Source organism: Contarinia nasturtii, unplaced genomic scaffold (assembly GCF_009176525.2).
Source record: "Contarinia nasturtii isolate CC-2019 unplaced genomic scaffold, AAFC_CNas_1.1 Cnas_scaffold_285, whole genome shotgun sequence".
In the NCBI taxonomy this organism is placed as follows: Eukaryota; Metazoa; Arthropoda; class Insecta; order Diptera; family Cecidomyiidae; genus Contarinia; species Contarinia nasturtii.
This window is the reverse complement of record NW_022197640.1, coordinates 1,635,853-1,648,254: the sequence shown is the minus strand read 5'-3', so window position 1 is coordinate 1,648,254 and position 12,402 is coordinate 1,635,853. Positions and strand designations below refer to the sequence as shown.

At 31.7% G+C, this 12,402-nt stretch overlaps 1 protein-coding gene across 2 annotated transcripts; it reads left to right on the top strand.

Moving 5' to 3' along the window:
- Positions 1 to 930: 930 nt before the first annotated feature.
- Positions 931 to 4,307, top strand: LOC116337496 (insulin-like growth factor-binding protein complex acid labile subunit). 2 transcript variants are annotated; one of them, XM_031762103.1, is made up of 6 exons: positions 931 to 1,532; positions 1,738 to 1,782; positions 1,850 to 2,021; positions 2,100 to 2,301; positions 3,055 to 3,220; positions 3,278 to 4,307. In XM_031762103.1, the coding sequence occupies exons 1-6, from the start codon at positions 1,316 to 1,318 to the stop codon at positions 4,054 to 4,056; spliced, it is 1,581 nt and encodes a 526-aa protein (XP_031617963.1). In that variant the 5' UTR covers positions 931 to 1,315; the 3' UTR covers positions 4,057 to 4,307. The 2 variants fall into 2 exon arrangements, with proteins under 2 accessions (XP_031617963.1, XP_031617962.1); XM_031762102.1 differs by having other exon boundaries at positions 932 to 1,532; positions 3,055 to 4,307.
- Positions 4,308 to 12,402: the final 8,095 nt, after the last annotated feature.

Genomic DNA, 12,402 nt, shown 5'->3' with positions numbered 1-12,402 from the left:
GATAGAGAGGCAGGAGGAGGAGGTGGTGCAGAGAAAAAAAAACTATTCGCATTTTTCACAGGATTTATTTTGAGTCGTTTTCCTTGCATCATTCAGCTGGTTGCCCAATTTATCCGCCGAATTTGGAAAATTATATTAAACACAAAAAAGTGAACGTATTGAATGCACAATGTTCATTTGATTTGATAGCACATCGCAATCTATTGAAATCTAAGAACATCCCAACGCGTAAGCTCAACTTTCAAGCAAAGCAATAATTTGAAACTTACGTGCGTTGAGCTTGAGAAAAACGTATTATAGCGACATCTATTCATTCAGCACACTGATAAAAAGTTTCAGTTGGCCGTTTTCAGAAATTTGTAAATTATTCTGAAGTTCATCGTTCGTTTTTGTGTTTGAATAAAATCGCATTTAAAAAAAAATCCAATTGTTACAAAAGATTTTCGACGTCTTTATAATATATGTTTTAATATATCTGTTATTGGCACCGGAGTGCCCGAACTTATTTCATATAACTCTCTAACTATTATTTCATATAATTTTTCAAGTGCTGCACCTGAAAACAGCACTTACACGCCAAATGTCCGCACCATCGGGGAACCTTTAACAGCTCTGGAAATTTAGTAATTTGTTGTTCGATTAATTAAAAAAAAAAAAATTTTGAAATTATTAAAAATAGATTAATTTATTTAATGTTTGATTAATTCCTAACTGTTGAATTCCCCTTTTTTTTTAAATTAAATAGTTTTGTTTATTGATATCAATATGGTGAGCACATATGATTTGATTGTTTCAATGTATTTGTATAGATTTCGAAACGAGTATTTATAAAGGTGAGAGAAGAAGCGAACGATAAACTAAAATAAAACAGTGAACCTGAACCGAAACTGGTTTGACTGGAGCGGACATATATCGCTCACGCATTTTTTTCCCGTCAGTTCGTTCATAATTGTATTATCAATAATATTATTGATAATAAGTCTATTATAAGCACTAAAATATGATTGAATCGATTCTCATATTTGTGTTCATTCACGTACTCGCAACAATGTTTGTGACCATTTGTTGATATGTTGTGATTTTGTTTGTTGTTGGTATTTTTATTTGTATAAAATAAAATCATATCATTGAACTACGACACACGCTTTGATTTCCAGTTTCTTTAACAGATAACCAATTATATGTTCTCGTGTCGAGATTTAGTTTTTGTGTGACTTTAGTATGAAAAATTTGTTGGTCTTGGTTTTGGCAAAATTATGAATCAATTCCATTCAGAAGAAAAAGACATTTCAGAAATCAGAAAAAAAAATTAAATATGGATGGAAAACGTGTGGTATTGTTTTTGTGTCTAATTTCGAATGCATGGGCCCAATTTCAACAAACGACATCAATTCAGAGATGCGCTTTTACCTTTTTAACTGAAAGTGCAACATGTGGCAGTTCAAATTATATGCGTGAACTCTCCAGAGAATTTAGACCCTCATGGAAGCATATCAAAGTTCTTGCATACACTGGATCCTTTTCACTTGCAGGTATGGAATGAATGATCGACAAATTTCATCACACGAATATGAGATACCATAAAACAATTTGAAAACATCATTTTACATCGTATGCGAGCATATATCAGAGTAGAGTGTTTCATAATAATGGATGTGAGATTGACTCCAAATGAGTCAAATGTAAAATGACAATTTTTTTGAATACTAATCCATAATTGGCAACTCACTTTTACAGATACGGATGGCAATCATGTGAATTATGTGCAAGATTTGGATTTGAGTATGTAGGACTGGCACATTCGTTTGAACAATGGAAATATATAAACAATTGTTGCAATTTGTTGCAGGTCACATCGGTGTAATAATCGTTCCCAATTCAGCTTTTATACATTATGCGTCGTTAAAACGCTTGAATTTAGCAAATGCATCAATTCGATCAATCGACGACAGTTGGTTTGGCAGCAATAATGTTATTCTGGATTTGGATTTGAGTCACAACGAAGTGACTTCGTTGCGTCGGTAATGAATAATTTCTTTTTATATAGAACATTGAAAATGGCTTATACAATTAAATGTAACATTTCATTCATTCATTAGGTCACAATTCCGAAACTTGAAGCAATTACGTTTATTAAATTTGATGGACAACAATATCGATAGTATTGAACAAAATGTATTCCAAGATCTCAATCAATTGACGCATATAAATTTCAGATTCAATAGAATACGAACAATGGCACCGTTGGGCCATATGAGCCGATTGCATTCGTTGGATTTGGGTGAAAATTCAATAAACGAAGTAAGCAAATATGCATACTCACATTTCAGACATTTTATTGAGATATTTTCAGCCAGGGAACTAACGTTAGGCGCTGAAATGGAGTGAAAATAATAGAACTGATTTAAATTTATTGTTTTCAGTCCATTTCACTACCTGATGTAAGCTTCCTAAGCTGAATCAGTTGCCTGGAAATGTCTCAATATACTATTGTGATCATGTTCCGGTAGGACTTTGGCATTTTGAAGGAAACCGTTGAAGGAATTTCATCATCCCTTTTATGGGTAAATTGAACATTCGATTGTAATGAATAAAAACTCAAAAAAGGTCCAAAAATGGGTAATTTTTCATTTTTTAGCACATTTTCACTTGAAACACAAAAACTTCTACCTCAAACCTGTTTATTCGCGTACGGGCCATGATTATGTTGATTTTCCAAGATGATGAAATGGAAAAAGTGCGAGTTTTGTACAAAAATTTAAGAGATATCATTCATTAGATTTTTGACATCACATTGAGTTGCTTGATAGTTGAAAACTTTGCTCGAAATCTCAACAAATACTTGATTTAAATGTTCTTAGATTGCTTTAGAAGTGCACGAAGGATGAAACTATTTAGCCATAAAAAGGATGATGAAATTCCTTCAACGGTTTCCTTCAAAATGCCAAAGTCCTACCGGAAAATGATCACAATAGTAGTGTCTGTCAGATTTTCTTGCTATTTTTTTTTAATTTTACCATATAAAGAGCAACAAATATGTTATACAATCAACAGTTATCGAACAACGTTTTCCGGAATTTGGATTCACTGACTCATCTGCAGCTTGAGCAAAATGGAATTGCAACGATACGAGATGGAGTATTCAGTGCACTTGAAAATTTAAAAGAGTTAAATTTATCGGGGAACAGTATTCGACAAATATCGTCAGGCACATTCCAAGGTTTGATTCGACTGCATGTGCTCGATTTGAGTGAAAATAATTTGAATAAAATTAAAGGTTCAGCATTTCGGGAATTGCAATCGCTTCTTAACTTAAACATTTCAAAGAATACACTCAACGAACTTGATGAACAAACATTCGTCGGTTTGGCCAATTTAAATACACTGTTGCTAAAAAATAATGCTATTTTAAATATACAACCGAACACATTTGCACCACTTCAATCGATTTTTCGAATTGATTTGAGCTCGAATTTATTGCGTAACATAAATAATAATATTTTTGGCAATCAAATATTGCCATTGCAAAAATTGTTCATTCAAAAGAATAATATTGGTAGTGTGCAACCGCGCACATTTGATGCTGTTCCGTATATTGACTTTTTATCATTGGCGCATAATCAAATTCAGACGCTTGACGAGAACATTTTTGATCCGCTTGTCAACTTAAAGAAACTACAATTGAATAACAACCGCATCGAATTTATTCCACAAAAAATTATGGATAGCATCAATCGAATAACGGAACTACAAATCAAGCATAATCGATTAACATTTTTACCAAATACACAAAACACTTTTAAATATTTGGAAAAAATTACGCTAGAGGGAAATCCATGGCAATGCCCGTGCATTTCGGAGATATTTGATTCAATTTTACAGCAAACGCAACATCGGTACATCGAATTTTTCAATGGCGCAAATGCATTCTATTCCGGTGCAAAGCCGTTGTGCTATGAACTACCAGTTGAACCTTCAGCAGCATGCATTCGAAATGTTGATTTGATACGACAATATCGAGTAGTCGAAATCTATGAAAATGCTTTGCGTGGTTAAAGCCATTTCATTTGATGGATGATTATACTTACTGAGATTTCGGCTATTATTCAAGACCATTGCAAAAATGGTTTCTATACTAGCCGATTGGATGATGATGATGATGACAAAGCAGCCTTAGACGAAAAGTGCTCTCAACTATTTCTGATAAATTACATACGACTTTGAGAGACATAGCAACACATTGTACAGACAAGTGCTTACACACAAGGAATTCATATTTTTACAATAAAATGACATATGAACAAAAACACGCTGGGTATTTTGACTTTAATTTTATTTTCTGTTCTCAAAAATTTTATTTTTTTCATATTTTTGATCTTTTACATAGATAAGAGTTACTTAAAACATTCAAAGCACAATTAACATTCATATGTCGATTTATACAATATTCCGCCTCGTGATATATTCAATCTGCTTTGTTATTGCTATATGTTGCGTGTGTCATTTTCTTTTCTTTTCGAGTTCATTCGAAACTGTAAACCTTTTTTTTTGTTGGCATGTAAAATAATAAATATGGACTGAATTGTATGTATTTTCGCTTAATATATCTGGACATCTTTCAATAACAATAACGCCCCTTATCACATCCATCTTAAATGTTTCAATATACCGTAAGCCCCACAGAAATTCTGGTCCACCCTGTGTATTTTCATAAAAGCCTATAAGTCCACGTAGCAACCATTATTATTATAAATTTGTAGTAATTTGTGATGAATAGGCTTGTACAATTTTGTTCAGTTTTGAATTTTTTTGTGCATTTCCGTAATATTGAAATTTTAATGCCATAATCCATAGATGATGACGAGGGTTCCTAAGGTTCCATAATCATAGATGATGACGAAAATTTTTTTAGGGGGTGTGATGGAAAAATTCCGTAGGGGGTCCCTGGAAAAATCTATGGGGGGTCCCTGACGAAGTGAACAATTTGTCGGAAATGAGGATAAAATCGTTTTTTTTTTTTGCTCTTAACTTTTTTGGCGAAAAACCCTAGCAAATCGAAAGAATTTTCTCGGACAAAAAAAGTGAAGAGCAAAAAAAAGGTCCTGATTTCCAAAATTGTTGAGGGTTCCTAAAAATATTTTAGAGGAGGGTAATTCGAACCCTAGGAACCCTCGTTATCACCTATGTTCCATAATCCAAATTTCCCAAAAAAATTGGACAAGCCTAGTGTTCATCATATTTCATATTTACGCAAAACGATTAGGTAACAACGCATAAAACAGATAAATGAAACGAAAAATGTGAAATATTATAAAATTCCCTCATTTCGGCGATTGTAGACCACGTTATAATCAAAATTGATCTTAAACTTCACATACTTTCATTTGCCGAGAACATATTCATTTTTCTCTCTTTCAATAAATTTTGTTACATTGTCTGTTGCATTGGTATGTGTACCAGTGCTTGTATGCGACTTCTTTTGCCTATATTTTTGTTGTTTCTCTGTTCATGAAGAAAATGGAAAACTTTCTCGTTGATTTTATGAGAAAATTTCGACTTTTTTACACACCCATTCCCGGGTAACGTTACTCATTTCATTTTATGGCTAAGATATATTTTCAGCTGCTATCTATTGTTCTGCTTTGTTGACTGGTTCTTTATTATTGTGTCTGCCACGCGAATTCATGAGCGTTTTGGTTATTTTTTTTTATCGTTTTTCTTCTTTTTCTGTCTTTCTGTTTCTTTCGACAGATAGAAAAGATTACTCATCAAGCACATACGAAGCGATTACTGTGGATTGAATCGCGATTTTGTGGTGCAATAGTTAACCTTTACCCCCTGAATCCCACGCAATTTCAATAAAAAAAAAATCATCGAATATTTATAGCGAATGCAAGCAACAATTTTTTCCCCGAGAAGTTTTATTAACACGTCCACGAAAATACATATATAACATACACACGTAACACGCAGTTGGTTTACTTAATACATTTATCGTCACACATGCCCATTTTCGATGACGTTGATTCTCGTTATCGTACCAAATCATCCCAAAAGAATTCATTTTTGTTGAGAGACGGAGACGGAACCAATAGGAAACTAGACATTTCAAATGATCATCTATCGTAATATGTTGTAATTTTCCAAATTGCACATACACAAAAGAGCCCACAGTTTCGTGTTTTGCGAATGAACATTTCGAAATATAAAAAAAATATCTCATTATACATCTTTGTATTTTGGCGGTTTTTCTAAGGTTTTGTGTTATGCTTATAGATATCATTCTTTAGATTTTTTTTTGTTTCAAGTCATTTGCTTTATTTAAATGGTCCCATTTTATGGTATTATTATTTGAATGGGTAAGAATAATCATGAGCTCCAAACATTATTTAAAAAAATACTGATACAAGACGATGAATTAAAATAAATGAGATACTAACTCGCGTTTAAAATAAATCTGATACTTGAAAGATATTGAAAATAAAAGTGGTATGTATCACATTTATTTTCAATTCGTTCAAGTATCAGATTTATTTTAAACGCGAGTTAGTATCTCATTTATTTTAATTCATCGTCTTGTATCAGTATTTTTTTAAATAATGTTTGGAGCTCATGATTATTCTTACCCATTCATGTGAAATTTTCACACTTTCTTCTTTGCTTTAATCATGATTAAAATGTCGATATCGTTTAATAAAAAACATAAAAATTGAATGCGAATCACTGAAAACCAAACAAAAAATATTGCAGAAATATTTTTATTATAAACATAACTTAAACATGGATAAAACGTTCATTTACAAAATACATCACATTTATTACGAATATACAACACATACAATCTCTTATTTGGTTATCAACTATTGCCAAAACATTCTTAATGCTCGCTCAAGTGTAGAGCTTGATTAACATTCCTTTCAGCATAAATAAAAATTCCTTTCATAATTCGTTCAATATTTATATATATTTTAATACATATTTTGTAGTGTATTTTTGTTTCATACATTTTATAGAAATACATCACAGTTATTAAAAAGGCAACACATTTAATTCATTTTATATTACACATGAATAACGAAATAAATAAAGAAGAACTGACGGAAAATCGAGAAAATTGTTTCCATTGTTTTTGATATTGAAAACTTTACTCAATATGTTTCAACGTTTTCGTATATTTATTATTTTCTTCTTATTTCTTCCGTAAGAAACGCCTTACAACACGTATATAAATAAAAGCAATGAGCGACGAAATTTATACTTATTGAAAGAAAATTAAATCGTAAATAAATGTAGTAGACGTTCTCATAATGCATGACTTGATATGCTACCTTTCTCTATGCGAATGTTGCAATCATTCATGGTTTGTTGTTATCATTATTTTTTTTTAAATATCTAACATATGTGACAGTTTATTCGGCGCATTTTTCGAAAATTTTCTTGTTGAGCGAGTGCGGTTGGTTATTAATGCGCAAGAAAAAAAATTCAATTTCGGCGACATTAATTAAAATGTAATAATTTGCCAATATTTTTGATGAAAATGTAATCAAAAGATATCTGAAAGTTTTTTTTAAATTACATTGTCGTAACCTGTCACATTGTAACTATATAAGCTGGAGATTTTGTGAAACTTTCATGCCTGAAATGGACAAATTTTTATGTACTTTAAACTTATAAATGATTTTTATAAAAACAATGTATTCAATAAGTTGATGTACTCTTTGTATCTTGTGCAGATATTTGTTGATATTAGTTGATGCAATGGTTCCTATTTTATCAAAAAGAATGTCGCCTCGAAAATGAGTTAAACAGTTCTACAGAAAGGGGTTAATCCACTAATGTGCGAGGAAAATTTTTCAGGGGGGGTGGTTTTTCGAAACCAAAAATTTCTCTAGCAAATCAGACAAATTTTCGTTTTTTTTCTTTTGGAAGTCACCTTTTGAGGTGAAAATCCTTAGCAAATCGAAAATTCACTCGGAACCAAAAAACCTAGGAAATTGAAAGAATTCTCCTCAATTTTCTACATTGATAAGCTAAAAAAAAGGTCTTCACTTTTAGAATCAAAAATCCTAGCCAATTCGAATAATTTTCGCGAAAAAAAATTTCTCATCCAAATCACAGGGAGGGGGTAAACCCCTTCGCACATTACTGGGATAATCCGATCCCATAAAATCCTTCGTAAGCATCTATGATTATGTTTATTGCATTTTCGGTTGAAATCAGTCTATGCATTTGGGATGGATATCCATCCAAGATTTTTCAGAATATCTGGATATTTAACACAACTACACAGAGCCAGCGCTATATTCGTCTCACATGTATATGTGTATCAAGTGCTGCATGAAAAATACATAAGAAGCGACGCAAACTCTGTACAGTTTCGTTAAATATGCAGATATTCTGAAATATCTCGGTTGGATATCCATCCAAAATACGTAGACTGGTTAAAATATGAACAAAATAATCAAAAGCATCGATGCTACAAGTAAGACAAACACGGTTTTATCAATGTATATTAGCCCGACAGGCTCCGTCATTATTATTCATTTGCGTTGCAAAGCAAATTTCACGAAATGTATCTAGCTTTTCATAAGAATAGATTAATGCACAAGTCATCGGGCATTGTTTATTTAATTCCCTTCCATCGTGCCCCGCGTACCGTCGCATTTAATCTGTCTATTTATAGTAATAATATTAATGATATTTAGCACATTTGAATTTGATAAAGACATTGCTATGTATGTCCATTATCCATTGATTAGTACATTAATATGTTTAATTATTATTATTTGTCATTTAAACGTTTAGATGTGATTCAATGTAAAAACTGACATTCAGTTTGTGAATACAATCTTTTTATTTTAAACTCATGCAAGTTTATATCGTACAAAAAATGAAAGAAAAACATTTAATAAAATTTATGGTAAATATATGCGAACAAATCATAATTATAATAAATTTACAATCGTTATTTAGCCACTTATTTTTAATCAAAAATTAATGTTGCATTTTGTTGTTATTTATCCACTTTTTATCATCCATAAAGAGCGTATAGTTATGAATATCTGCTTTGTAAATATTTATAAATGAATCGTGAATGTGCACAGTTCAAAATCGTTTATATTAATTTATCTAATTCAGCGCTTTCGCCAAAAATTGTCATTACATTATTATGAGTTTGACGACAATTTGTTGGATAATTTCAAAACGACGACATTCAATAGCTATATTGATATGTTCTAGATGTGAATACATTTGAATTGTTTTGTCAGAAACAAAAATTGAGTGTTATTTTCAAGTTTACCAAAATTGTGTTTGAATGAGAGGCTGATTTCGACAGTGTTTATAGTTAAATTATTGTTATATTCATTTTTCATTTCTCCGGTTGAAATGTGTGTGGGTTTAGCTTAACAGCCAACATATTTTCAATTAGAAAGAAAAAGGAGAGAAATTTTCGAAGACACAAGTGGCATAGCTGTGGTGATGGTTGTGTTGTTAAACTATTTGAGTAAGAAACTAAGTTCGGTTTTTAGTCAGTTGATGACATTGTCGTTGGTTTTTATTCAATAGCAATGTAACACGTTCACACGTTTTATTCCATCATATTCTTCTTCTTTTTGTTGTGTTTTTCTTCAGAAATCATCGGATAACGAACGTTTACTGTTTGATTGGTACTGTGTGTGCGCAAGAATGTGATCATATGAAATTTTATGATGTACATGTATATATCATATTATAACAGTTGATGAGAAAATGTGCATGGCACACTGTGTGTACGATACCATAACTTTCATCGACAACCCATGCAATGTTGGTTTGAAAAACTAAATTTAAACTTATTTTTGTGATATAACAAAGTTTGACAAGTAAATCGCTCCGTATCGCACATGCACTTGACTTCTCCCTTGATGTATGTCTCTCTATCTATTTTGGAAACGCTCTCGATATAATTCATCGTCGCTTTCTATTCTTTTTTGCGCAAAAGTAAACTATTGCCTAACTTATCAAAACAACAAACTTGCAGGCAGCTTATAAAAGTTTAACGTGTTCTCGAATCAAGAAAATTGAATCATTTATTTTGCGTCAAGTAGAACGTGTTTTCATTATGATGACACATGAATGAAAGTTTTTATTCAATTGAATCCATCTATTATTTTGAATGCGAACACACACTCTTACATATGTGTTCGTTCGTTGTTTCGTCTTTTTTCGGCACGACTTTGACACAGGATGATGAATTTTCATCATTTATCCAATGTATAGATTTCATGTTTCCATTTCGCCTATTTTGTTTGGAGATTTTCATTTAATTTTGGATTTGAAACGGCTGTCAATGAAAGTTGAAAACAAAATTGGAAAATATTTTTCTAATGTAACATAATAAAAACAGGAGATTTCTTCAAGAGAATTGTGCATTGAGGAAAAGAAAATTTCTTTGTTACATTTTTGAGCAATTATTTCAATAAGATTCAATACAACAATCATTGATGAAATCAAAACTGCATCAAAGATAATGGTTTTAATTTTTCATTAAATTTGTCGCCGAATCATCAGAAAAAGTGATGCTCAGCTCAGTCTCCGCTTAATGATTTGTTAAATGAAGTGCTTCCTTATAAATAAAGGATAATTTCGTTGATGAGTGTAATTTGAAGTGAAATTGACAAGAATAATAGTAAAATACTAATGAAAATGAGAGCAAAGCACTTAAGTTCGGCTCGTTTTGTTCACTTCAATTTGCGATGACAATGAGAATGAAAATTGTACCATACCGAGTATAACAATAATTTAACCTCTATCTCCTTGTTTTTGATGGTGTTTACCTCATGTGATGCTTGAGTTCACTTGATTAAAAGGCGGAAATGATTGTTGAAAAACGAAGGAATTAACGAAGATAAAATGAACTCGAGTGAAATGCGAAATCAATGAATGAGACGTCTATGCTGTTGGTTTCATACTACGTACATGACCCATCAAGTTGGATAAATGATGTTTTAATGTCAATTTATAGTAAATGACGAAGCCATAATCAATTTATGGATTTGTTTTTCTTACCATTAGATTTGTCTTGATGAAAATACTCTATCTAAATATGTCGCTTAAAATCCACGACTTTCCTGATAAATCCACTTAAGCTTTGGATATTTCTCTTTGATAAAAATCATGCTTATAAATCCATAGCACAAATGTACATGTAGAAGTTATCAAATCAAAAAAATTATGTCGAGGTATGAAATGCAAAAGAGTAAACATGTGTACTCAGAATTTAAATAATTTCGAAATCAATGAAAATGAAAAATGTTTGGTTATTTTTCTCAAAGTGTCATAAATTATGGCTCATAATTAGTGATGTGTAGCAGAACATTTTTTTGCTTTGATTTTAGGCTGAAATTGATGAAGTTTTCCAAAAAAGACGTTCGCGATGTTTCCGAGAAATCGGCCGCATTGTATTTGTGGGAGGCCAAATTGATATTTCAAATTTGCAAATAAGACAATTTTTTCACTACCTTTCTGAGGATATGGATATATCCTGGGTATGTTCGGTCAAGGCGTGACATGTTGGCTTAGAAGCCATATCTTAAAAACGAGCATTCCCAAATATGAGCTATGCAACATTTTATACATCTTGACTTGGATCCAAAATCAGTATGAATAATTTTCAAAAATAGAACTATAGAGCCTTTTTCGAGAAAATTATCGTTATGTATCCGACCAAGGGTCATATTTTGGAAACAGGTGGACCGATTTCCAAGCTTCAATGGTTTTCCATAATCTTCGGGTCAAAGGCTTTCCAACCATATATAAATCACGACGAAAGGCCTTCTACTTGGACTTTTCACCACACCCATATGGTTTTGTCACTCGTGAGAACTGCCGTCCTCTGTGCATTATATGATTGGCATACATAACCCTTTTTGGCATACATTACAAACATTCATGTTTATAGCATCAAATAAAGTAAATTTTAGTTGATTTCATTCACAATAATTAATGATTTGCGGTGATGGCCCTTTTCAGTTTTTACTGGCATGTTTTTGCGAAAAAAAATATAACATAACCTTTTTCCGAAATCGTTAGGCGAACAAATTCAAAATTTCACTTTTACAATGAACATCGAAATCATCGATTTTTTCTATTGCCCAACAATGTTCATCATACGAAATCAGACAATATATTTGGATTTTGTCATCTGGATATTTCAGCTCATCTGGATGAAGTTAGGCAATTGCCTGATAATGATACGGAGTGAAAACAATAGAAATTATTGTTATAGTTATGGTAGTATTTTTAATATCTAATCAGATGAGCTAAAATATTCAGATGACAAAATCCAAATATATTGTCTGTACGAAACAAATTTATGTAAACGATTCAAATGGAACAATGACACTTTTGATTTATTTGGCT

Bases quoted from the DNA above. Each gene is read 5' to 3' on its own strand.
- LOC116337496 (XM_031762102.1), top strand. From the start codon at position 1,316: ATGGATGGAAAACGTGTGGTATTGTTTTTGTGTCTAATTTCGAATGCA. The intron at 1,783-1,849 runs GTATGTAGGACT...AATTTGTTGCAG, and splicing joins TGTGCAAGATTTGGATTTGA to GTCACATCGGTGTAATAATC. The intron at 2,302-3,054 runs GTAAGCAAATAT...TACAATCAACAG, and splicing joins GTGAAAATTCAATAAACGAA to TTATCGAACAACGTTTTCCG.